A 23,473-nucleotide genomic window follows, 5' to 3' on the forward strand; every position below is an offset into this window, starting at 1 on the left:
TAAGAAGACATTATTAATTCTATATATCATATTTAACTATTTATATTTTATGCATTATAGTTTAATATTTAGTATCATAAACTTAAATATAATAAAATAAGAATATTGAATGTTGACTACATTAATATTTTAGTTGTTTATATCGAGAAAGACAAAACTTCAAAACAAAATGGATGATAAGTTTTTTACAAATAATTTAATTGTTTATATTAAAAAATATATTGTCATCGTCGAACAAAACTTTTCTAAAGCACTATTATAAGTTTTGTTCTTTTTATTTCTTTTGATTTAAATGTTATATAAATTATTATCTATTATAAATCTTTTGATTATTAATGATTAAATTCAATATATTAATTTTAAAAAATTTTAATTTTTATTCTTCTAAACCTTTGACCCCTCCAATAAAAGTTGACTAGCTCCGCCCTGCTTGTTTTATTGGTGAATGGCGGCCAAACAAATTAGGAAGTATGCATATCAATGCTGAATTCCTATGCATATCAATGCTGAATTGCTCATCAGCTTGGTTCCCCATTCACATGTGGATTTTTGAATTTTGGAGAAATGGTAGCCTTTCTTTTGCCTAAGTTGAACACATGATTCTTTTCTCATTAACATCAACACTTACAAGAGCTACCTAAGCGACAAGTGGCCCGTCCTTATCATGATTTAAGAGTTGAGTTAACCTGATTAAGTGACCATTATCATCATCAAAGCGATGCCATTTGTATTTCTTTTAGCTTCCACAACTCAAACCCACCCAAACAATTAAAAAAAGCCACGGTACCAACGATTGTGAATTGTGCCAAAGGCTATGGCACCCACAAAGGCCACTTGAGTATCATATTGCCACACGTGATCAACTAATCTCCATCCAAATCATTGACAAAAGTTCATCAAATACAGGTAACAGGTCCCCTGTATCCATTCTGAGCAACAGAGGACCAGAGGACACTGGAATGGAGGTCAAATATAAAATTCAATTTACGATCAAAACAATTGTTGCTACTCTTACATGTGGAAGTAGAAGGCGTCATCCATCTATATCCAAGTATGTATTTCCATACGTATGCTTCTATACAAAAATTTTAGAATTCTATATGAGGCCAACACCTAACTCGACTTGGTACACCTGAGGGGGCTTGGTGAAGCTGCAGATATCGAGGAACAGTTTCATCACCAAGGTTTCAAGTCGCCAACTGGTCCTGCTGTCCAGTTCAACATCTTTTCACCCGGCTTTAAGTAAATACTCTTCTGATGTGGCAATTTACGAGCTAGGCCATTCAATATTTGGTGGAAAGCATCTCCTGGTTGTGCAGGTTGTGGAAACAACATGGCTCGTTTCATTGAAGGATTTGCAAGTAGCCTCTGTTTCCTTAAAATAACTTCTGGTGGTATAGATGTGAGGATTGCATCCAACTTTGGAACATCTTCTTCTGCAACAAACACTCCGATTTCCTCCCAGGGGATAGCATCAGCAAAGGGTAAGACTATATCATCTGCTATGATGACAGGGATGCAGCCAAATACTACAGCTTCAACCAGCCTAGGACTCCAGGGAGCCCACCCCAGGGGACACAAACAGAATATAGCTCGTTGCATGTCTTCATAATACGTGTTTGGATGTTCAGTGGAGATGTCAAAGAGTGGATTATTCTTAAAATTCTCCCAAACAGCTGCCCTAGCACCTCTGCCAATCACCAAAAGAATCAGTGAGAATTTACGTTCAACCTAACAGCCACACAGCTGTAAAATTAGGTTCCAACTTGATGTAAAGGGTGAAGCCAGATCCAAACTGACAGACAAGGTCATGCATCAAGGCCAGAGGAGAGATTATAAGGTCTCATGTCTACCTCATTTAGTCATCTTAGAGTACACAAGAAAAATGCAAATTAAAGAGGTCATTTCCATTGGAAGAAAGTACTTTTACCTAGGCCTTAGTCTAAACTTAAACTTACCAAAGCTTTAAAGAAACAAACCTTGCATAGTAGCCACCTTCTGGGTCATTATTCACGTCATAAAACAACCCACGGAAGTAGACAAAAATAGACCGTGGAGTATCTGGTGGAATCTGGTGGGCCTGCATCTTTTGAGGGGGAGCATAAGGAGGAATTGTGATTGAACCCTCATTCAAGCACACATGGTTCCGTTGCCCAAAAGTCTGAACTAAGGTAGCATGCTGAAGAATTGGAAGGATCCCCCGCTCAATAGCTTTCTCTTCCTGGAGAAGATATAATAAAAAAAAATTTGTAACTCTGTACATCAGTTGTGGTTGGTAGAAAATAATCAGTCTGTGTAAAATATAAAGTGGATTCAGTTGCATACTAACCAGAATTATAGAAGGGAATAAATACGCATACAGGATTTGATGAGACAAACACTGAACATAAACTGACATCATAGGCACATATTTGACTACAAATTCATTGTAAATTCAAGAAAATCCCAAACTAGCACACCTTGTGTAAGGACCACCAGAGTCCAGAATAGAAATCCTTTCTTTTATTACTTCTATGGGTGGCAGGTGCAAATCACATGTTTTAGCTTGTTTGCTTGCAAAACAATACAAAAACACTGATCTAGGAGTCAAGTTCACACCCATAATGCCATATATTGCTTGCTGAAATGCACACCCTTTTTTATTGCCAATTGCAATATGATAGGATTAGAACTAAAGTATGAATTCTTTATCTTTCTAACTTTAAAATGATTTCCATAGTTGTTATGGCATTCTGAATTCTTGGTCTTAAGTTTCTCCAGCCAAATCTTACAGATTTTATTGGACTAGTAAAAGGCATCCACAAAAAATCCAATGCTATTCCATTAAAGCCCATGGAAGAATGTTTTTTCCTGCACATTAAAATAACTTAAATGGTGCTTTACTGATTCTTGTCATTCAATATATGATATTTTTAGAAACAATACACGCATGAGAATAATCATTCTTGGGTTGGAGCCATCTCAGATGATTTGAACATACTTTCTTGGCAAAGCATGACTTCTAACTCTACCCTGTACTTTTGGCGAAGCTACAAGATAGACTATGAGATTGTGATTATTTGAAGATTTATGCTAAAATGGATGCAAAATATGATTTTTTTTTTTTTTGACAAGTGATGCAAAACATGATTAAGTATCCGATATATGGTTTAGTAATATGCCAGCATCAATATAGGAGCATGTAAGGCTACAGAAAAGTATAGAATCAGTTACCTGATAATGAAAGCATGCTCCAAAGTCATGGGGCACAACAAAGAAATGATCAGCCCCCTCTGTTCTATTCCAGTATGGCCAGCTTGAGGAAATAAGCTGTATTGCACTTCTCACCATCCGAGGAGACTTGAAGGGCAATGGCAAGCCATTAGGTGTAAGATCACAAGTGGCATATATAGGGGTATAAAACCAATCTGCTTCCTCAGGATTGAGGGTTCGGACTGGACTAGATAAAAGAAACCTGTGCATGAAGATCTCAGCAGCAAACATATGTGAGAGACATCTGGGGTCTTTCTGAAGGATTTTCTTGTTGTATTTGCTTGGAAGCTCATAAACATAAACTTTCAGCCTTCCTACTGGATCATCTTCCAGGACATCACCAGCACTTCCTGCATTATTCAAATCCCATTTTAGATTCAACAGTTTTAAGTAATATAGCACAACAGATTATAAACCATCAATTATCTCACATTTTAATAGGGCAAAGCAAGATTGGTTTTTCTACATTCAGTAATTTTCAGATTTTTTTTATTCATTCAACTCAATAAACATTCTAGAAGAAGTTTAGAAATTGATAAAATCAAAATTAGTAGAACAGCCAATGCATGTATATAAGTTTAGTTCAAAAAAATAAACAGTCAGTGGTAATGATGGGCATAATGGTTTTCTTTTTATACTCATAAATAGTATAGAAAATGAAAAGGAAGCAAAATTCCATAAGACCATGAAAACCCAATTAAACCTAAATTCCATTCTGTATGATAAATCAAAGCTGTAGCAGAAGATAATCAATGTTCAAACCCAGACCATAGCTAACAGAAACAGCAAGAGTATGAGCTTGATATATTAAAGGCCATTTTTATAAAGAAAACAAGCTTTAAAATCCAACCACATTCGAGCAAAATTGGAAACAAGAGATACCAGAAATTCTCTCAGTACGAGGATTGTGCTCAGCGGCAATGCTCCAAGCTAAAGCAAAGGCAATGAAAAGAAAACCCCACAAGCATCGCCTCATTTTGGCAGAATCTCGAGAACCCAAAAAAAGGAATCAACAAAGAAATGAAAATGGGTCCTGTCTAAGATTGGAGGTGGAGAGGAAGGAACAGCCATATTTAAGAGAAACATAAACGACATAGTTTAAAATATGGTGGGACGTCATTAGGAGGAGTAGTTGAGTGAGTTTTCTTAGAGTTGAGGTTATAGTGGGGGGAAATGGAAATGGAGGTTTCCAGTTGGGGAATTGAAAGTGAAAATTGGGAGGCATTGCTTCAAGGAACAGAGAGCACATTTTCTTTATTTGGTCTTAAAAAAAGGAAAATACTAGCATGATGTTTGAACTGTAAACAACACGTACAGAAAAATGTATCCCTGAATGCTTCTGAAAGCTGCGTTTGTTTTGCCGGTTTGATGGCGGGTCCGTGTCCGTCTCTCCTTGGCTTATTAACAATTTAACATTAAGCAAGCATAGCTGATGTTCTGTCGACCGCCGTGTTGGACCGTGATTTTTTTGTATTGGGCCTGCAAATCTCTATTCACTATGACATCCAAATTTAAGAATATATGGCCCTTTGAGAGCCCACTGCAATTTCTTTCACAGTAGTTCCCTTGTTTTGGGCCTAATGGTTAGCCCGGGACTTCCATTTCGTAGCCTTAGGTCCATAGTGAGTCAAACGCGAAACAAGCTTTGTGTGTTTGACACGGGTCCTATATCAATAAAAAATAAAAAAAATCTTAAATTTATAAATGAGAGTTTTCTTATATTTAATAGATCTTTGATCAATGGTATTAGAATTTTCTTAATTTAATCGAATCTCGGGTCATGTCAAGCGTTCTTTGTCAATGAAAATACAAGTAACATGTCCCGTTTTACAAGAACCTCTTAATTAAGTTTATGTATATTTATAATTTTTATGTACAAAAAAATTATTAATCTATATATCAAGTGAGACTTATATATTTTTTAAAAAATATATTATTTTATAAATTTAACGAATTATTAATTTATCGCATTAATTCAAAATCATGAATAATTAAAAATATATTTAATCAAAATTATTAATTTATGAAGATCATAATGCACATGTTGATATTTGACCTCGTGTTATTGATTTGAATTTAAAATTATTATTAAAACCTCGGCCTATCAGTAATGAGTATTAATTATTAAATGCTATGACATAAAAGATGGTACCAATATCCTAGATAATGTGGGAAAGGAACTGAGCCTTTAAGAAACCATACGGTGGGTGGTTGGTTGGAAGACAACAACAGCTGAATATGAAGACATGGACTTTCATTTTTTAAAGGCGGATTGGGGGGGTGGGTTGGGAGATGGCCTAATTATTTGATAAGAGAAAGTAAAAATGTAGGTTGGCATTAGCCCAGGGCGCACACCTTAGCTGTCTCTATATCCATCTTTTTTAATTTTTTAATATATTTAATTATTACATCAGAATATTTAATTTATTTTTTTATTTTATGATATATAGTTATTAATTTAAATATTAAAAAAAATCAAAGCGGAGAAAAAGGGGCATGGCTAAGTCAATATTCAACAATGGAGACCTTAATTTTTCAATAAGAGCAAAAGATGAAAAAGATTTGTAAAGAATCCCACCGAAGCCATAAGAAAAAATGAGGTTGCGACTTTACCAAATATCACAACCCGGAGATGCCATAGTCTTGGGGTCTCCTTTCCTCAGCTAACTAACCTGTTCGCATTTATAACGCCTTGACATCTCTCTCTCTGTTTTGTTTTTACCAAAATATACTGCGTGAGACAGAGAAGAGAAATGGACAAGGAGAAGGAGAAAGTGAAGCAGAGTGAAGAAGAAACGGAGATGGAATTCAAAGACTGTGAAGGGGAGCAAGAAGAGGAAAAAGTGGACAGGATAGAGATAAGTGATGAGATAGAGCGGAGCAAAGTTGGCATTATGAGGGCTCTTGTCGAGAGAGAAGACCCATCTGCCAAGGTAATCCCATGGTTTAGAAAGGGCATTGCATCCTTCTATGCATTGGTAATGGATATGATATATTGCTAAATATAGCTATGGGATTTCAAAGTTCCCCCTGCTTTGACTTAGTTTCTTTCTTAGTCTTCCTTTTTGGAATGATATATTAGTAGTTATACGTAAAGATATCGATCAAGAAAGTACTTCAGCTATGTTAAAAATCTCTGCTTTTGTTTACAATTATCTTCTGTTTAATTACCCACATAGGATGTCGATGATTTGATGATCCGGAGATTCCTGCGAGCTCGTGATTTGGATATAGAGAAAGCATCTACCATGTTCCTCAATTACATAAGCTGGATGAGAACTTTTGTGCCCAAGGGGTTCATATCTGAATCCGAGATTTCCAGTCAGCTAGCTCATGACAAGCTGTGCATGCAAGGCCTTGATAAACAGGGCCGCCCTATTGTTGTTGCCTTCGGGGGTAGACACAAGCCCACCAAAGGAAATCTGGAGGAGTTCAAACGTATGTTTATGGATTTTAAAGCACATTGCAAACACTGCTTCTTTTCTAATTCTGTTTCTGGCCATTTCAGCTTAAAAAGTACAGAAGTGAATTGAACAAATAATCGCAATTGATGACTGGACATGTCTCCTTCTAAATGTTATGCTATGCCTTATTTTTTGCAGGCTTTGTTGTCTACGGTTTGGAGAAAATATGTGCCAGGTAAATTAACTTCACTGCCCATCAAGAAACTTTGTAACTAAATATTTATAGAAGTGAAATATCATAGCTGTGGAGAAAAATATATTGATATGTTTTTGATTGAGAGGACCAGAACTGAATTATTAGAATTATGGAGTCAATATGCCTGTTTATGATCAGCCAGCCGCTCTTATCTTCCACAGATTACATTTGCAAAATGGAACTTTTCATTTTTAGCTAGGATAGAAGCTTTCAAAATTATCAATGTATATCTATTGCTGTGAATCAAGGTATGTGGTTAAGTGCCCACTGTTCCTAAAATCAGGCACCTTGATATAGACAATCAATTTGAATCTCTGGTAAAAATAATTAGTAGTCTCTTTCATGCTCATATAGGTTATTTATCCCAGTGAAAGGAATCATGCTTAGTTTCTATTTTGTTGGTGTTTCAGAATGCCAAAAGGGCAGGAAAAGTTTGTGGCAATTGGAGATCTTGAAGGATGGGGATACTCGAATAGTGACATTCGTGCCTATGTGGCATCTCTATCAATCCTGCAGGTTTGATCTTCCACCATCTACCAGTCATTAGAGAAATTTCACATTATTGATTTTATAAAATTAAATAAACAAATCAATTGCATTATAATTGCATTTAGACAGCCATAAAATACATCATATCAGATGACTTGTAAAGAAGTCTTGCTCCAGGAAGACTCATAGCAGTAATTCAACTGTTTTGATTACAGGATTGCTATCCAGAGAGGCTTGCCAAATTATTTATAGTTCATGTACCTTACATATTCATGACTGCCTGGAAGGTTGTTTACCCATTCATCGACAGCAGAACCAAGAAGAAGGTAAGTCATGCAATGCCTTTCCTTTTGGAAAAAATGCATATTCTTTCATGTTGACTTAAATCACAGAACAATGGAACACCAGCTATGTTGCTTGGACTTCTGCTTGAATGTTGGACATAACTACATGTTGAGCACAGTTGCTTTCATTTTTCATTCTAAGAGCTTTTCCTTATATTTGGAGGCTCATGCTGTCAATAGCCAATTTGAGGTGTCTAGTACTCTATATGTATCCTGCAAATACTTTCAGAAAAATAAAGAGCTGGAGGTGTATTGAGCACCAATATTGTCTAATGAGACCTGTATGCAACAATCGAGAAGGTAGAGAGGCATTGGTAAGGTGAAATTTATCACATCAAGATAGGATTAGACCAGGAAAAGGTATTGACATGATGTTTGTATACTTAAAAGCAGAATATACAAGCTTGAAGTTGATGAGGGTGTGAATTTAGGATGTACATAAAACCACTCTGCTCAATAACTCTTTTAAGTTCATTGTCACCTTAACATAATTCTGGTTGCCCCTTTTCCAATTTTTTTTGCAGATAGTTTTTGTTGAGAACAAAAAGCTGACATCCACTTTGCTTAGGGACATTGATGCTAGCCAACTTCCAGATATATATGGGGGCAAACTGCCATTAGTTCCTATCCAGGACTGCTAACTTGACCCAAGTTTCTTTTTTCTGCACTAGAGCTTGTAGGCGTGGCTGGAGAACTACAAAACAAGGAGATTCCAAATCCGCATTCCATATCATCCCCCTACCCTCAATGGGGCATAATCTTTTACAGTCACTATTGAGATTATAGATATGTATACTCCTGAATATTTATGCAGTTTAAATTAATATAAATCTCTCTCTCTCTCTGTCTCTGCGTGCATGCATAATGTCCACAGTGCTGGTGGTAGTGGCTGATGGGCTTTATGAGTTATCGCCTAACAATTACTCAAAAGGATGCATCTCATTGACCTTGGTATGGTTCAATAAATATCGTGGATTAAAGTCTACATTCTCAAATGAAAGCAACATCTTAATTCCAGCTAGATTGAAGTTGTTGTCCAACTAATGATAAAATCATGTCCTCATTCATGACCACAATTTCACGTGACCTAAGATATGTTCCAGGAACAATCTCAGATAAGGCCAGTGTGTTCTTCAATATTTAACTTACCCATTTTAAAACTTCCAAGTTTATTCCTGTAAATTAGACTTATATACCATACATGTCAATTACACGAACATTGATCCACAAAACAGCAGAGGGGCGTCAAAATTAAAAAAAAAAAAAAAAAAACCAATATACACACACACGTACATATACAAAATGGGATTATATGGACAAATAAATGCATAAGCACAATTAACACTGAAAATGCTCAACAAATCTTCTGTTATGTTATTCAAAACTTCCGCCTTCCTTATAACAGAAGCAGATACAAAATCCAGAAAAACTTAATAAATTCAGTCCTCATGTGTAAAGAAAAATTCTATTATATGCCATTTTGGAGCAAGATGATTACTCCACAAAAAATAGATTCTGCATAATTTCTCACCCAATCAGCAACTTGTTCTCATCCATGAAGCTGTACGTGGGTACCTCTAGATTGTATGGTGCTGGCCCCTTGCGGATCCTACCAGACACATCATAATGTGAGCCATGGCATGGGCAGAACCAACCACCAAAGTCACCAGCATTTGGCAGGGGTATACACCCCAAATGGGTGCAGACACCAACAACGATAAGCCATTCTGGATTCTTCACCCTGACCGCATCCTCCTGGGGGTGACGAAGGGATGCGATGTCAACACTGTTAGCTACCTTGATGTCCTCTTCAGTTCTAGTCTGATAAAAACAGGCTTCCCTCTCCACTTGACAGTAACAGTAGTCCCAGGCTCAATGCTAGAGAGGTCAACCTCAAGGGAGGCGAGGGCAAGGACATCTTTGCTGGCAGACATGCTCAGAACAAACTTGAGGATCAGAAGACGTATTAAGGAGGCATAAACAAACCTGCCACCAGTCAAGACAAAATAAGCAAATGCACGCTTGCTAGGATCGCCTGGTGCCAAACGCTCATGATTATGCTCATCGTAAACAATTTTTGAATTAGGGTTCTTCACAGCTGCCACAGTAGCAGGGAGATCTGATATCATTCCCATATCATGTCCCGGGGTGAGCGCTTCTGAAGAGAAACCTGGAAGAAGATAAAACAACTGTCAGATAGAATTACATAAACACATATATTATACAAAGTAGAACAGCCAGTGCACATGAACCATACATGCAAGCCCTCTCAAGGTAAATTATCAAGCTCGCATATAATGTTAATCTATATGAAAAAAAAAAAAAATGCTTGAGCATTACAAGCACATGTTTTCAGGCCTCTGCCAAAAATAGCCACTTTAACATATCATGAATTGCAGCATATTGGCATAAGAAAAGTTACAGCATAAAGGTAAGGTATTTTTCTGAAGAACTTTGCTGCCTATATGGCATTTGATCTGTCTAAACTCAAGAATGTTCTGAATATATTTCCATTCAGTATAACAGTGACTTAAATGTGAAAATTTGTCCCAGGCTTGGTTCTAATGGCTACATCCATACACGTGGGTGCATGCTTCTCTCTTGCACAAAGCAAAGGAACACAAATTTGTTCAATTTCCATTCTGATTCATACTTCTATTGAATATCCAGTATAAATACAATGTAGAAGAACAAAAAAAAAAAATCGAAACTCATTTCTTTTAAAGCATAAATGAGTAGGTACATCTTCACAAAAGCATAAATGATTCAAAATAAACATCTATTTCTACAACATTATATCAGTGCCACGCTTTTAATCAGTGGCAAAATGCAAGTAATACATATCCAATAAATCACTTTGAAATCATTAGCTAGATATAATGAGGAATTTAATAACAAAAAGAACAAAATATTGAAAATCCTTGTAGATACTAGATTTTGGTTAATACTGTTACTTTAAAGAATTATGTTATAACATAATGTTGTACACAAAACGACCAAAATAAGTGAAGTGCTACTTCACGCAGAATAATTAGAACAAGTGAAGAGCTACTTCACGCAGAATAAGTGAAGTACTACTTAAAGCAAAATAATTAGAAAAAGTAAAGTATTACTCCATATGGAACAACTAATACAAGTAGAACAGCCACTTTGAATAGAATAACCACTTCACTTGGATGACAGTGAAAGTAACTCAGAATAAGTGACAGGGTTCATGGGTTACTTTCATCTTGGGATGTTTCAGAGAGTTTGGCTTGGTGGCTCAGATATGGAGGTAGTTAAGAGGTGTTCCTCTTAACCCTTTCCTGAAGTACAAGTGTTTCACCCTCTTATCTTGTTCTCGTGTACTTATTCATGTACAGCTTATTCTCTTGTACCTATTCTCGTACAGCTTCTTCTCTTGTACCTATTCTTGTACACCTCTTTTCTATTACCTTTACTTGAGAACAAGTCTTACTACATCCAATTACAGTAACGGTTACTTTCATTAATATTCTTCATAATAATGTCATTCATTAGGCGCATTAAAGCCTATTTTTATGTAACCGCCACTTTTAGCACTATATATAGAGCCTCACAATTCATTTGAGGGGACTCTTCTCTTCCCCTCCAAGCTAACACATTCTCAACTTGAGAGCTTTTCTCTCTAAATTCTCTCTCTAATTATCTTGTACCCTCTAAGTCTCTTTAAGTCTTTTCTTATTGTCTTCCACCTGCCACAGCACTTAGTACTTCAGGAACTGCTTCAATCTTCCTCTCTGTCGCCTCTGGCACATCATTTTACTTGTTTGCAACACTTCCTCTCCCTATCATAAGAACCCCATTTACATTTTGGCGACTCCACTGGGGAGGAGTGATTGCATTAAGTAAGACTTTTACTGCTGAAATTTCTTGTTTTCGAAAAAGATGGAGAGTTCCACTAGCAACCAAGATGCGCCTGTTCCTTCCTACATTCAGGATTTGATGAGAATGATTCAAACTTCCCAAAAGAGGATGCAAATTTTGGAGGACAATAATAAGCGAATGATGGACATTATATCTCAATGTGCATCCTATACTGTCACCACTTTTCAAGCTCAATCTGTGCATCCTAATGAGAGTGCACCTGCTGGAGTCACTCATCTAGTTACAAACATTGAGGAGAATGGAGGCAATGGAGAAGGTGCAGTTGATGTAGTAGTTGCTGCAAACCCTAACCCTACCAACACCACTATTGCAGTTACTCCAACTACTACTTCTACTGCAGTAATCCCATCTATTCCTACTCAAGGATTTGTGACACTGGAAGAGCTCCAAAAGTTGTTAGATCAGAAGAACAAGAGCTTTAATTTTTCTGAGTTTGATCTCAAGTTGCCTTACCCGGCCAGTGTAGCTGCAAAACCATATCCTAAAGACTATACTAGCCCTAAGTTCAAACAATTTAATGGGAAGACTGGTGATGAACGCGAACATGTCATGAAATTTGTGGAGACTCTTGAAGTAGCTGGATTGGATGATGACCTGAAGTTGAAAGAATTTTCCAAGTCTCTCACTGAGAAGGCTTATACATGGTATGTTAACCTCACTCCTGGTTCTGTTCAATCTTGGAATCAGATGTGTAGGATGTTTGGGGAAAAGTTCTTTTCTACTTAAGAGAAAGTTATTCTCGTTGATCTTGGAAAAGAGTTTCAAAAGTCTAGGGAGGATTTAATGGAGTATATCCAACGTTTTAGAGAGAGAGTGCTGGACATACAAGAATCTCATGATGAGAAAGAGTTGGTAAAATTGTGTATTCAGGGGATGTTTGATGAATACAGGTTACACTTGGAGAATCTACCTCTTCCAACCTTTGCTACACTAATGGAAGCTGCACGAAGGACCAATAATACAGTTCTTCGACAAAAGGGACTCACTCGCTTTGGTAGAAAGAATAACCCAACGGTGAATGCCATCCAAGGAGGAGGTAGAGAAAGAAGGGGTCTAATTCGAGCAAATTTACGTCCTAGAAGAGATGTCCCTAGGAGAGGGCCAGATGAGGAGAATGACTCTTCTCCACCGTTTTCAGTACCTTTAGATAGAGTGAGAGCTCTTCTCCAAGAATGGGTTAGGGATGGACAAATAAACTTACCTTACACTCCACGACCACCAACAAGCGGAGGAAAAGGCTAATCCAAGGTACTGTGATTATCATCGAACAGTCGGTCATCCACTTGCTGAATGCAGAAACCTTCAAAGAATGTTCCACCGATGGGTGCAAGCAGGAGAAGTGTTGATTGGAAATAACATAGTCCAAAATAACCCTCTTCCCATTCATCCAAATCCTCGAGGACAAGTAAGTGCAATAATTCATGCTCACCATGATGACCCTTCTTCTTCAAACACCCAATTCAATGATGCAAATGAAGCTACTAGGGTTACTTCTTCAATTGCTAATTCACTCATGAAGACACCTAGCTTCCGGTATTTCTTTGACCAACTTGGGTTTTTAGAAGAAGCAAGGAAAGAAGCAGTTATATCCCTAGATCAGATAGCTGGAGAACAGTATGGAGAATGTAACTTAGTAGGACGACCTATGGGGAAGATGGTTGGTGCATATAAGAACGCTATTGTGTTTACAGATGCAGACATGTGTACACCTCATCCTTATCATAATAAACCCCTTTATGTGGAAAGTACTATCAACGGATATCCTATTAGGAGAACATTCATTGATGATGGTTCTTTTGTGAATCTCATACCTCTATCCACCTTAAAGGCTGTAAACATAAAAATGAAGAGTTTATGTTGTTTTATGACCATCATTTTTTTATATAATNTTTTTTTTTTTTTTAAAAGAAATTGGCTGGCCCAACCCTACCCATGGGCTAGTAATGGGTGGGCTGGGCTTGGGTTATGATGGTTCATGTAAAAAATGGGCTGGCCTGGCTTAACAGATATTTTCTCAACCTACAAAGATTTGGGCCGAGCTGGGTCGAACCAGCTCATATTGACACCTCTACTAGTAATTACCTCAACTACAATAATCTAACCAACCATTACTTAAGGCTTTGTAACAATGGAAGAGCTCTAAATGTTAATAGATTAGAAGAATAAGAGCTTTAGCTTTTTTGAATCTAATCTTAAGTTTCCTTATCTAACAAGTGCAGCTGTTAAATCATATCCTAAAGGCTACACTAGTCCTAAATTCAAGCAATTCAATGGTAAAACTGGTGATGCACGAGAACATGTTATGAAGTTTGTGGAAACACTCGGAGTGGCAGGATTGGATGATGTCTTGAAGTTGAAGGAATTCTCTAAATCTCACACTGAAAAGGTTTATACATGGTATGTTAATCTCATTTTTGGTTCTGTTCAATCTTGGAATCAGATGTGTAGGATGTTTGGGGAAAAGTTCTTTTCTACTTAAGAGAAAGTTACTCTCGTTGATCTTGGAAAAGAGTTTCAAAAGTCTAGGGAGGATTTAATGGAGTATATCCAACGTTTTAGAGAGAGAGTGCTGGACATACAAGAATCTCATGATGAGAAAGAGTTGGTAAAAGTGTGTATTCAGGGGATGTTTGATGAATACAGGTTACACTTGGAGAATCTACCTCTTCCAACCTTTGCTACACTAATGGAAGCTGCACGAAGGACCAATAATACAGTTCTTCGACAAAAGGGACTCACTCGCTTTGGTAGAAAGAATAACCCAACGGTGAATGCCATCCAAGGAGGAGGTAGAGAAAGAAGGGGTCTAATTCGAGCAAATTTACGTCCTAGAAGAGATGTCCCTAGGAGAGGGCCAGATGAGGAGAATGACTCTTCTCCACCGTTTTCAGTACCTTTAGATAGAGTGAGAGCTCTTCTCCAAGAATAGGTTAGGGATGGACAAATAAACTTACCTTACACTCCACGACCACCAACAAGCGGAGGAAAAGGCTAATCCAAGGTACTGTGATTATCATCGGACAGTCGGTCATCCACTTACTAAATGCAGAAACCTTTGAAGAATGTTCCACCGATGGGTGCAAGCAGGAGAAGTGTTGATTGGAAATAACATAGTCCAAAATAACCCTCTTCCCATTCATCCAAATCCTCGAGGACAAGTAAGTGCAATAATTCATGCTCACCATGATGACCCTTCCTCTTCAAACACCCAATTCAATGATGCAAATGAAGCTACTAGGGTTACTTCTTCAATTGCTAATTCACTCATGAAGACACCTAGCTTCCGGCATTTCTTTGACCAACTTGGGTTTTCAGAAGAAGCAAGGAAAGAAGCAGCTATATCCCTAGTTCAGATAGCTGGAGAACAGTATGGAGAATGTAACTTAATAGGACGACCTATGGGGAAGATGGTTGGTGCATATAAGAACGCTATTGTGTTTACAGAGGCAGACATGTGTACACCTCATCCTTATCATAATAAACCCCTTTATGTGGAAAGTACTATCAATGGATATCCTATTAGGAGAACATTCATTGATGATGGTTCTTCTGTGAATCTCATACCTCTATCCACTTTGAAAGCTGTAAACATGGATTTGAATAGTTTACGTCATCCTATGGCCACCACTTCTTTTGATAACAAGGAGATTATAACTTTGGGGCAAGTGACAGTGAATTTTAAGATGGGGCCGATTCAAGATCAAACATGTTTCCATGTTATTGATGCAAATGTGGCTTATCATGCTCTAATTGGAAGAAAGTTTTTGCATATGCATAATATCATCCCTTCTTCACGTCATCAATGTATTAAGGGATATTGGAAGGGGAAGGAGGTTTTCATTCCAGCCACTAAAGCCCCGTTTGAACGGCATGAGGTGAGTTATATAGAGGCTTCTTTCTTTGAAGATCTAGCAACAGATGGAGAAACAGTTATTGTTAGACCTATCGGTGTTCCATTTCCACGATGGGAGAAGTATGTTGGGAATAAGACAGAGAGTAATGGCAAGAAAAAGGAACGAGGTGGGAAGAGAAGAAGGGAAAACACTTCCACATACAAAGAAGTAAATGAAGAAAAGATGTCTAATGGGGTAACTTCCTATGCACGTGAAGATGGAAAATTGGTGTATTGCTTATGATGGGACGCGGGGTCTGGGGAAACATCTTCTCCTGATCCCAAACTTTGGAAGCCACCGGATACATCACCATCATGTTTTCAAGTAGAAGCAGAAAAGGAAAAAGTACAGGAAGTATTATCCATGAAAGAATAACTTTCAGATCAACCCAAGCCTCAAGAGGATGAGTTGGAAGAAATAAATATGGCAGAAGAAGGAGAGACAAGTAAGCCACTCTTCATAAGCAAAAGTCTTTCTGGTGAACAAAAGGTTGTGCTAATTGAGTTGTTAAGAAAATTCCAAGATGTGTTTGCTTGGACTTATGAGCAGATGCCTGGACTGGATGCGAATCTCATTACTCACGAATTACACATTTCTCCACAAAGCAAGCCAGTGAAACAACATGCTTGTGTATTTCATCATGAGATAGAGGGCCAGATAAAGGAGGAGATTAATAAGCTTCTCAAGGTTGGATTCATCAAACCCATACATTATCCTACATGGCTAGCAAATGTAGTTCCGGTGAAAAAGAAGAATGGAACAATTCGGGTGTGTGTAGATTTTAGAGATTTGAACAAGGCATGCCCAAAAGATGATTTTCTTCTTCCTAATATTGATACTTTAGTGGATGCTACAGCTGGTCATGAGATATTTTCCTTCATGGATGGGTTTAGTGGATACAATCAAATAAAGATGGCACGAGAAGATGCAGAGAAAACAGCTTTTAGAACTCCATTTGGAAATTTTTACTACACTGTAATGCCATTTGGATTAAAGAATGCAAGTGCAACTTATCAACGTGCCATGACAACTATCTTCCATGACATGATGCATGATTTTATGGAAGATTATGTGGATGATATAGTAGTGAAATCCAAGAAGGGTTTTAATCACTTTGAAGATCTGAAAAAAGTATTTGAACGGTGTAGAAAGTATAATCTTCACATGAATCCTTTAAAGTGTGCATTTGGAGTAACAGCTGGAAGATTTTTGGGTTTTATGGTTCACAGAAAAGGTATAGATGTTGATCCTACAAAAATAAAAGCTATTCAATCCATGCCATCTCCGATGAATCAAAAACAACTCAAAAGCTTGTTGGGAAAAGTCTCTTATATTAGGAGATTCATTCCAGCTTTAGGAGAAATCATTGTGCCTTTTCAAGCCTTGCTTAAGAAAGGTGTTCCATTCATATGGGGTGAACCACAACAACAAGCATTTGAGAAGATTAAAAAGATTCTTACTTCTCCTGCAACGATGATCATGCCTATCAAAGGAAAGCCAATGATGTTGTATTTGACTTCTACTCCATACTCAATTGGTGCTTTACTTGTTCAGGAAATGGATGGAGAAGAAAAACCTGTGTACTACATTAGTAGATGCTTACACGGAAGTGAGTTGAATTATCCACCTATGGAAAAGCACTGTCTTGCTTTAGTCTATACAACTCAAAAGCTTCGGCACTATTTCTTGGCACACAAGCTCATAATCGTGACAAAGTCAGATCCCATCAAGTTTTTACTTTCTAAGCCAGTTCTATCTGGAAGAGTAGCAAAATGGCTTCTTTTATTGGGAGAATTTAATGTATCAGTTGTTCAGCCAAAAGCTATAAAGTCTCAAGCACTTTCAGATTTGTTAGCATATTTTCCATCTCAGTTTGAAGAGATTATTCCTGATGCCATTCCAGCTGAATTTCATGAAGAAGTGTGCGCAGTAAATATTGAAGAAGGGGAGTGGAGTTTATACTTTGATGGTTATTCAAATAGTTTTGGAGGAGGTGCCGGAATAGTTCTTATTCCTCAGAGTAGAGAAGATAACTCTGCAGTACAAAGTTCTGAATTAGTTGTCTATCATTTGAGTGGAGGTCACATCTCTTTGGAGAGAAAAGGTCTTCGTGTCTTGGAAGCACCAAGTGAAGATGAGAATTTCTTGATTTCATGTTTAAAGTTAAACTCTTTTGAGTCAAGTAGAGAACCTATCTCGTTAGCTTTCAAGCTAGATTTCCCATGCACAAACAATCAAGCTGAGTATGAAGCACTAGTTTTGGGGTTGTATGCGGCAGCAACAATTGGAATAAGCAATCTTTGCATCCATGGGGATTCTAATCTTATTGTAAAGCAGACTAATGGTGAGTTTTCTTTGAAAGTACCAATACTTGCTTCTTACAGGACTCTTGTTCAGTCTTTGTTAGAGAAATTTTAAACGGTGAGATGTGAACATACTCCGAGAACAACGAACCGTTATGCATATGCTTTTGCTACTTTGGCTTCTAAAGTCTATATTCCGGAGAAAGAACGAAGTATTCCTATAGTTGTACTTAAGAGGACTATCTCATGTCCATCCAGTGAGCTATTACTACCTCCAATTTATGGCGAAAAAGATTGGCGAAAATCCATCATAGAAGAGCTACTTAACCTTAGTTCTACTGCTATTCCACGCTTAAAGCACTACATTTTGATTCATGGTACACTTTACCACAAAGGAAGTAATGGAATTCTAGCAAGATGCGTTTATGAGGAAGAGGCAAAAGAAAGATTGAGAATAGCCCACAAACAATGGTGTGGCGAGGAAGGACCACCTTTACATCGCTTAATCCAAAGAGCAGGATATTTTTGGCCATCTATGTCCAAAGATGCTTTACAGCTTCAAAAGGCTTGCATTAGACATTCTGAACCACCAGATGTACAAGAGTGTAATTTTGTGGAAAGTGCCGGTGATTGGCATAGGCCTTATATTGATCTTTTTCAAAATGAAATTTTACCAGCTAACTTTCAAGATGCAAGACAACTCAAGAGAAGAGCTCAACGTTTTTTTCTTAAAGGAAATGACTTGTTTAGGCTCTCATTTGCAGGAACATCATTGAAATGTGTTTTCCCAGCTGATGTCAATCCATTGTTAGCAGAAGTGCATGCAGGTAGTAGCGGGGAGCATGAAGGTGGAAGAAAACTTTATCAGAAGATTTTTGATCTTGGGTATTATTGGCCTACTATGGAAGCAGATGCAGTGAATTACGCAAGGAAGTGTTATCCGTGTCAGATTTATGGGAATGCTATACATGCTCCAGCTGTACAACTTCATAGCATCATTACTCCATGGCCATTCCATACTTGGGCGTTTGATTTGATTGGACCTATCAATCCTCCTTCTAAAGGATATACTTGGATATTAGCAGCAACATAGTGCTTTACTAAATGGGTGGAAGCTATTTCTTTGAAGAATGCGACTGGGCCGGTTGTGGCATATTTCATTAAGGAAAACATCATTTGCAGGTTCGGCATACCTAGACGTATTCTTTCAGATAATGGTACTCCGTTCATTAATGCCAATGTAAGGGAATTACTTGCTCTTTACGATGTGGATCATGTGAAGTCTACTCCTTACTACCCGAAAGGAAATGGTCAAGCTGAAGCTACTAACAAGACTTTACTTAAAGTGCTTAGTAGAATGGTGCATGAAGAACCAAAGATGTGGTATGATGCACTTCCAGTAGCATTATGGGCATATAGGACTTCCAAGCGTGAACCTACGAAGGCAACTCCTTTTTCACTAGTATATGGAACAGAGGCAATGCTACTTGCTGAAATTCTAGTTCCGTCTGCAAGATTAGCTCTAGACGCTGAACTTGATAATGATAATTTACGGATGTTAGAATTGGAAGCATTGGAAGAAAGAAGAGATAGAGCAAAGAAGAATTTATCAGTCTATCAAAGAAGGTTGAGTAGAGCTTATGACAAGCTAGTGAAGAGGAGGAATTTTGAAGAGGGAGATCTAGTGTTACGCGCAGCTGAGCATATTAGAAGAGGAACACCATCTTCTAAATTTAGCCCAAAATGGGAAGGACCATATATTGTTCATGAGGTGAATGAAAGTGGATATTGCAAATTGATAAATCCGAAGAACAACGCCATCACTGCACCAATCAATTTTCAATATATAAAGAAGTATCATGTATGAGGTTCTAACTCCACTCTTTATTGTATGCAAAATATATGATTTACTTTTTCGCAATGAAAGGCATTTCAGCCGCAGCTTCACCACTCTTATATTGGCTGTGTTTTACTATTTATAATGTATCCGCTAGCTTCATTGCTTATATCTTGGCTACAATAATATTATTGGTCGCAAGCTGTATCGCTCAATATTTGACCATAATTAATCATTAACATTTCAGCCGCTAGCTTTATAGCTCATAATTTGGCTATAATGATAGTATGTTATTGGCCGCAAGCTTCATCGCTCATCTTTGGCCTTACCTTAGTACTCACAAATTGGCCACAGCTCTTATGCTTGCTTATTTGAAGGGATGAAATAATCTCTTTCACGTCAAGTTAGAGTTAATCTCCTTGATGAAAAGTTGAGAATTACCTTTTGGCCGCATACAATGATACAAAAAGTGAATAAGTACACAACAAGCGAAGCATTATTATTATTGCAAAAGAAAAGAAATGTGATATATCAATAGCAAAGTACTGACTCAAATGAGTTTCAAAAAGAGTCAAAGAAAAGTAAAATACTAGCCAATTACATATTCCATAGAGAAGAGTTATTATTGGCAAATACATCTAATTGTTCTCGTACTTCAACTTCACTTTTTCTCAGTGAAGTTATCTTTGTTGCAATGTCTTCTAACTCTTTTTCCAAGGAAGACTTGTTGAGAGAAATCTTGGCTTTTGATCTACAATCATTGAGGCATTCAAGCTTGAATCCAAAGTTACAAACATCATCGAAATCTTGTAACATTTGTTGCAATTCCTCTGGTGAAGTACTTATCAATGGAGCATGAGAAATGACTAAAGCTCTACCCAATACGTCAATCATTAAGCAAATGACGTCTACGTTCTTTACAAATGAGGTACTCCAAAACTCTCCCTCTATGTTGAAATCTGTTCTAAGTATGTCACATATTCCAGTGAAACTTGAAAACCATAGAAGTCAACTTTTTTACCACTTTGTTCAGTATGTGCTATTTGAGTGTCAGAAGCACTACTTGTATCTCTATATTCTGGCACTAGGGAAGAATAAGCACGATGAGTCATTGGAATAGCTCTAACATTATCAGTATCAATTCTAACATCTTGAATAACCTCAATATTTGGAGTAACCTCAGGAACAACTTCACCAGCAGGAATAGTCTCAGTGTCAGAAACAACCTCATCTCGAATAGCCTGGGGGGTAAGAACGATCTTAATTTAAAAAAAGAAGGGAGGAGAATGGAACAACATCAATTAGAGTAACATAGCAATATGTTTATACCTGGTTCATTGTAGAACTATGAACATGATTTGAAAATAAAACATCAAAATCAATGAAATCATCAAAAGGGGTTGGCTCACCCTCAACTTCAGTTTTATCAACATCAACTGATTCATCATCAGATTCATCACTATGTTCAAAGTCACATGATTCTTCTTCAGTCTCTAATTCAGAAGTTTCTTCCTCTTCAACTGAATTGAGTTCTACTCTTGTAGTTGATTCTCCCTAAAAAAAAAATTGATGAAAATGAGGAAATAAAATATATATATATATATATAAAAATAATAAAAAAAAATGAACTTACTTTTCGATAGGCATGCTTATCTTTTGTTTGACGAATAGGAGCAGGAACTACAGTATCTTCTTCTTCAGTCATGCATTTCTTCTTTCTAAGAGGAATCAAGCACTAAGATACATCATTGTTACTTACATGAGGAGTGTAGAGACGAGCTGTGGGATTAGTTAAGGGCACAGTAAAAGATCTCCATTCTCCAAGACATTCTCCCCAATAAGCAAACCATCCAGAAGTATGGATACCAACTCTATCAAAAGCTGGGATAGTACAACTCTTAAGTTTATCTAAATGGAGTGAAAGTCCTGTCATGAGAAATGAAGAAACGCAAGAAGAAAAGCTGATAGGCGAAGAAGAGTCAGGTGGAGCTGGTTGATCAAATCCAAATTGACGTGCCACTCTATAAGGAGAATACACTTCAACAGAACGAAAGTTTCTATCTCCACCAGAATTAGAACTCTCAATCATAGAAGGCAAATGGGAACTATGAACCCATATACAAAAGTTAATACCTCGTGAGCTCATTCTTCCGGACTGTAGAGGATGAAGGTCATAATAAATTGCAGGATCACCAAATCCATTTATAGGCTGCACATAAGGTCTGTGATTGAATTCTTTTGTAACATCCATCATTTCAATAACATTACCCTTTTGTAGTCGATCATGCCATGCCCAAGCTCTATAGTTGTTTCTGGATAAAAGGTTATTCATAGAAAAAGATGCAAACGGATATGCATTAGGCATGTGAGCGCAAGTACCAAACCTTTCCCACAAGCACATCTGAATGAAGGAAACATCCACATAAGTCAAAACCTTGTAACGCCCAGCTGACTCAATAATTTTGAGTTGGTATAAGTCTAATCTCTTATATAGGGATCCTAAATACAGTGGAGCAAGAGGAAAGCGTATTCCCTTAATAATTTTTATTGCTAAAGGAACAACTACTGAGGAGATACCATCATCTGGACACCCTTGGAGTACATGCCGTGCCAACCAAAAAATTATTAAAGCTACTAGCTCATACTTATGGTCTGGGTACTCAGGAGAATCAATCTCAATTCCTTTAGCATTTAACTTTTTATAAAAAACCCCTATCCAATTGGAAAATGGTGCAACCTTCGAAGTTTTACTCAGACTCTTAAGTAGATCAAAGAAAAAGTCTCGAGTACATACCTCTTCTTCAGAAAGCTTAATAGAGTGAAAATCATCTTTTCCTATACAAGGAAGTTCCAAGAGAACACATACATCTTCTAGAGTGAAGGTAAATTCCCCCCATGCAGTAATCATAGAATGAGAAAACGTGCTCCACCTCGCAAGAATAGCACGTCACACATCTATCCTTTTTTCTCTACGAATATTGAGCTTAGAAGTGATACGTATAGCATCAAGTATCCCAGCAGAAGAGAGAAATTTAACATAATAAGGATTCTTCAATACCTTAGTTACCCATTCATCCCAACCATGAACAAATTGAGAATTGGACCCTAACTTAGTAGCAAAAAGGGGAAACTCACCATGTTCAAACCTGAATTTCAGAATAGATGGTCCTGGAATACCACTTCTTCTATGAGGAGGTGCTTCTAAGCATAAACGATTCCAATCATATCCAACAGACTCAGAGGGATGTTCGTCAACCTGTCTAGCACGAACTTCTTCCCAAAAACGATCTTCTCCTCTTTCTCTAATAATTTCATCTTCCCAGTTTTCAGGAACATGAGGAACTTCACCACTCTTTCCTACCCTAATTTTCTTAGGAGCAACTAATTCAGAATCATTATTCTTCCTTTTATGTGCAGTGGTCTTTCTCTTTGTTGCAGCTCTCCCAGGCTCACCATAATGGATCTTCGGAGGGAGACGCGTCCTAGGCATAAGGGAAGATGGAAAAAAAGCCTACAAACATGATCATGACAAAAAAAAAAAGAGATAAGTATACATACATAATAATTTTTTTTTACTTATTTGTTATGTATAAAAAAAAAATCACAACCACAAAGTAAAATAATAAAACTTATCAAAATTATAAATTTATTATTATTATTATTATTATTATTATTTTATTTTATTTAATTATTATATGCAATATAAATAAATATATATAATAAATAAGTAAAACTTAAAAAAAAAATTTATATATATAACATTTTAAAAATATATATATAAATAAAAAA

At 37.1% G+C, this 23,473-nt stretch overlaps 4 protein-coding genes and 1 pseudogene across 4 annotated transcripts; 1 reads left to right on the top strand and 4 right to left on the bottom strand.

The window, feature by feature from the left end:
- LOC18608826 (probable beta-1,4-xylosyltransferase IRX10) lies at positions 840-4,496 on the bottom strand. Its single transcript, XM_018116087.1, has 4 exons — positions 4,135-4,496; positions 3,214-3,602; positions 1,980-2,221; positions 840-1,690 (listed from the first exon to the last, which is right to left on the bottom strand). The coding sequence occupies exons 1-4, from the start codon at positions 4,226-4,228 to the stop codon at positions 1,177-1,179; spliced, it is 1,239 nt and encodes a 412-aa protein (XP_017971576.1). The 5' UTR covers positions 4,229-4,496; the 3' UTR covers positions 840-1,176.
- LOC18608827 (random slug protein 5) lies at positions 5,805-8,593 on the top strand. The gene is made up of 6 exons (XM_007043711.2): positions 5,805-6,185; positions 6,432-6,690; positions 6,855-6,891; positions 7,323-7,428; positions 7,617-7,727; positions 8,270-8,593. The coding sequence occupies exons 1-6, from the start codon at positions 6,006-6,008 to the stop codon at positions 8,384-8,386; spliced, it is 810 nt and encodes a 269-aa protein (XP_007043773.2). The 5' UTR covers positions 5,805-6,005; the 3' UTR covers positions 8,387-8,593.
- LOC18608828 overlaps positions 9,084-23,473 on the bottom strand; it is an 18,373-nt pseudogene continuing 3,983 nt past the window's right edge.
- LOC18612911 lies at positions 20,429-21,092 on the bottom strand. Its single transcript, XM_018114472.1, has 2 exons — positions 21,014-21,092; positions 20,429-20,925 (listed from the first exon to the last, which is right to left on the bottom strand). Exons 1-2 carry the CDS (start codon positions 21,020-21,022, stop codon positions 20,632-20,634), a joined length of 303 nt encoding a protein of 100 aa, XP_017969961.1. The 5' UTR covers positions 21,023-21,092; the 3' UTR covers positions 20,429-20,631.
- On the bottom strand, positions 21,129-23,191 carry LOC18608829. The gene is made up of 2 exons (XM_018114471.1): positions 21,318-23,191; positions 21,129-21,238 (listed from the first exon to the last, which is right to left on the bottom strand). Exon 1 carries the CDS (start codon positions 22,590-22,592, stop codon positions 21,420-21,422), a length of 1,173 nt encoding a protein of 390 aa, XP_017969960.1. The 5' UTR covers positions 22,593-23,191; the 3' UTR covers positions 21,129-21,238; positions 21,318-21,419.

Source organism: Theobroma cacao, chromosome 2 (assembly GCF_000208745.1).
Source record: "Theobroma cacao cultivar B97-61/B2 chromosome 2, Criollo_cocoa_genome_V2, whole genome shotgun sequence".
NCBI classification, from domain to species: domain Eukaryota; kingdom Viridiplantae; phylum Streptophyta; class Magnoliopsida; order Malvales; family Malvaceae; genus Theobroma; species Theobroma cacao.

What these genes read in the sequence shown, in the direction of transcription:
- LOC18608826 (XM_018116087.1), bottom strand. Translation starts at nt 4,228, where the DNA reads ATGAGGCGATGCTTGTGGGGTTTTCTTTTCATTGCCTTTGCTTTAGCT. An exon ending in GAGCATGCTTTCATTATCAG is followed by an intron (nt 2,222 to 3,213) that starts GTAACTGATTCT and finishes TATCTTCTCCAG; the next exon opens with GAAGAGAAAGCTATTGAGCG. An exon ending in GAAGGTGGCTACTATGCAAG is followed by an intron (nt 1,691 to 1,979) that starts GTTTGTTTCTTT and finishes GGTGATTGGCAG; the next exon opens with AGGTGCTAGGGCAGCTGTTT.
- LOC18608827 (XM_007043711.2), top strand. Translation starts at nt 6,006, where the DNA reads ATGGACAAGGAGAAGGAGAAAGTGAAGCAGAGTGAAGAAGAAACGGAG. An exon ending in TTGGAGAAAATATGTGCCAG is followed by an intron (nt 6,892 to 7,322) that starts GTAAATTAACTT and finishes TTGGTGTTTCAG; the next exon opens with AATGCCAAAAGGGCAGGAAA. An exon ending in CATCTCTATCAATCCTGCAG is followed by an intron (nt 7,429 to 7,616) that starts GTTTGATCTTCC and finishes TTTTGATTACAG; the next exon opens with GATTGCTATCCAGAGAGGCT.
- LOC18608829 (XM_018114471.1), bottom strand. Translation starts at nt 22,592, where the DNA reads ATGATTACTGCATGGGGGGAATTTACCTTCACTCTAGAAGATGTATGT.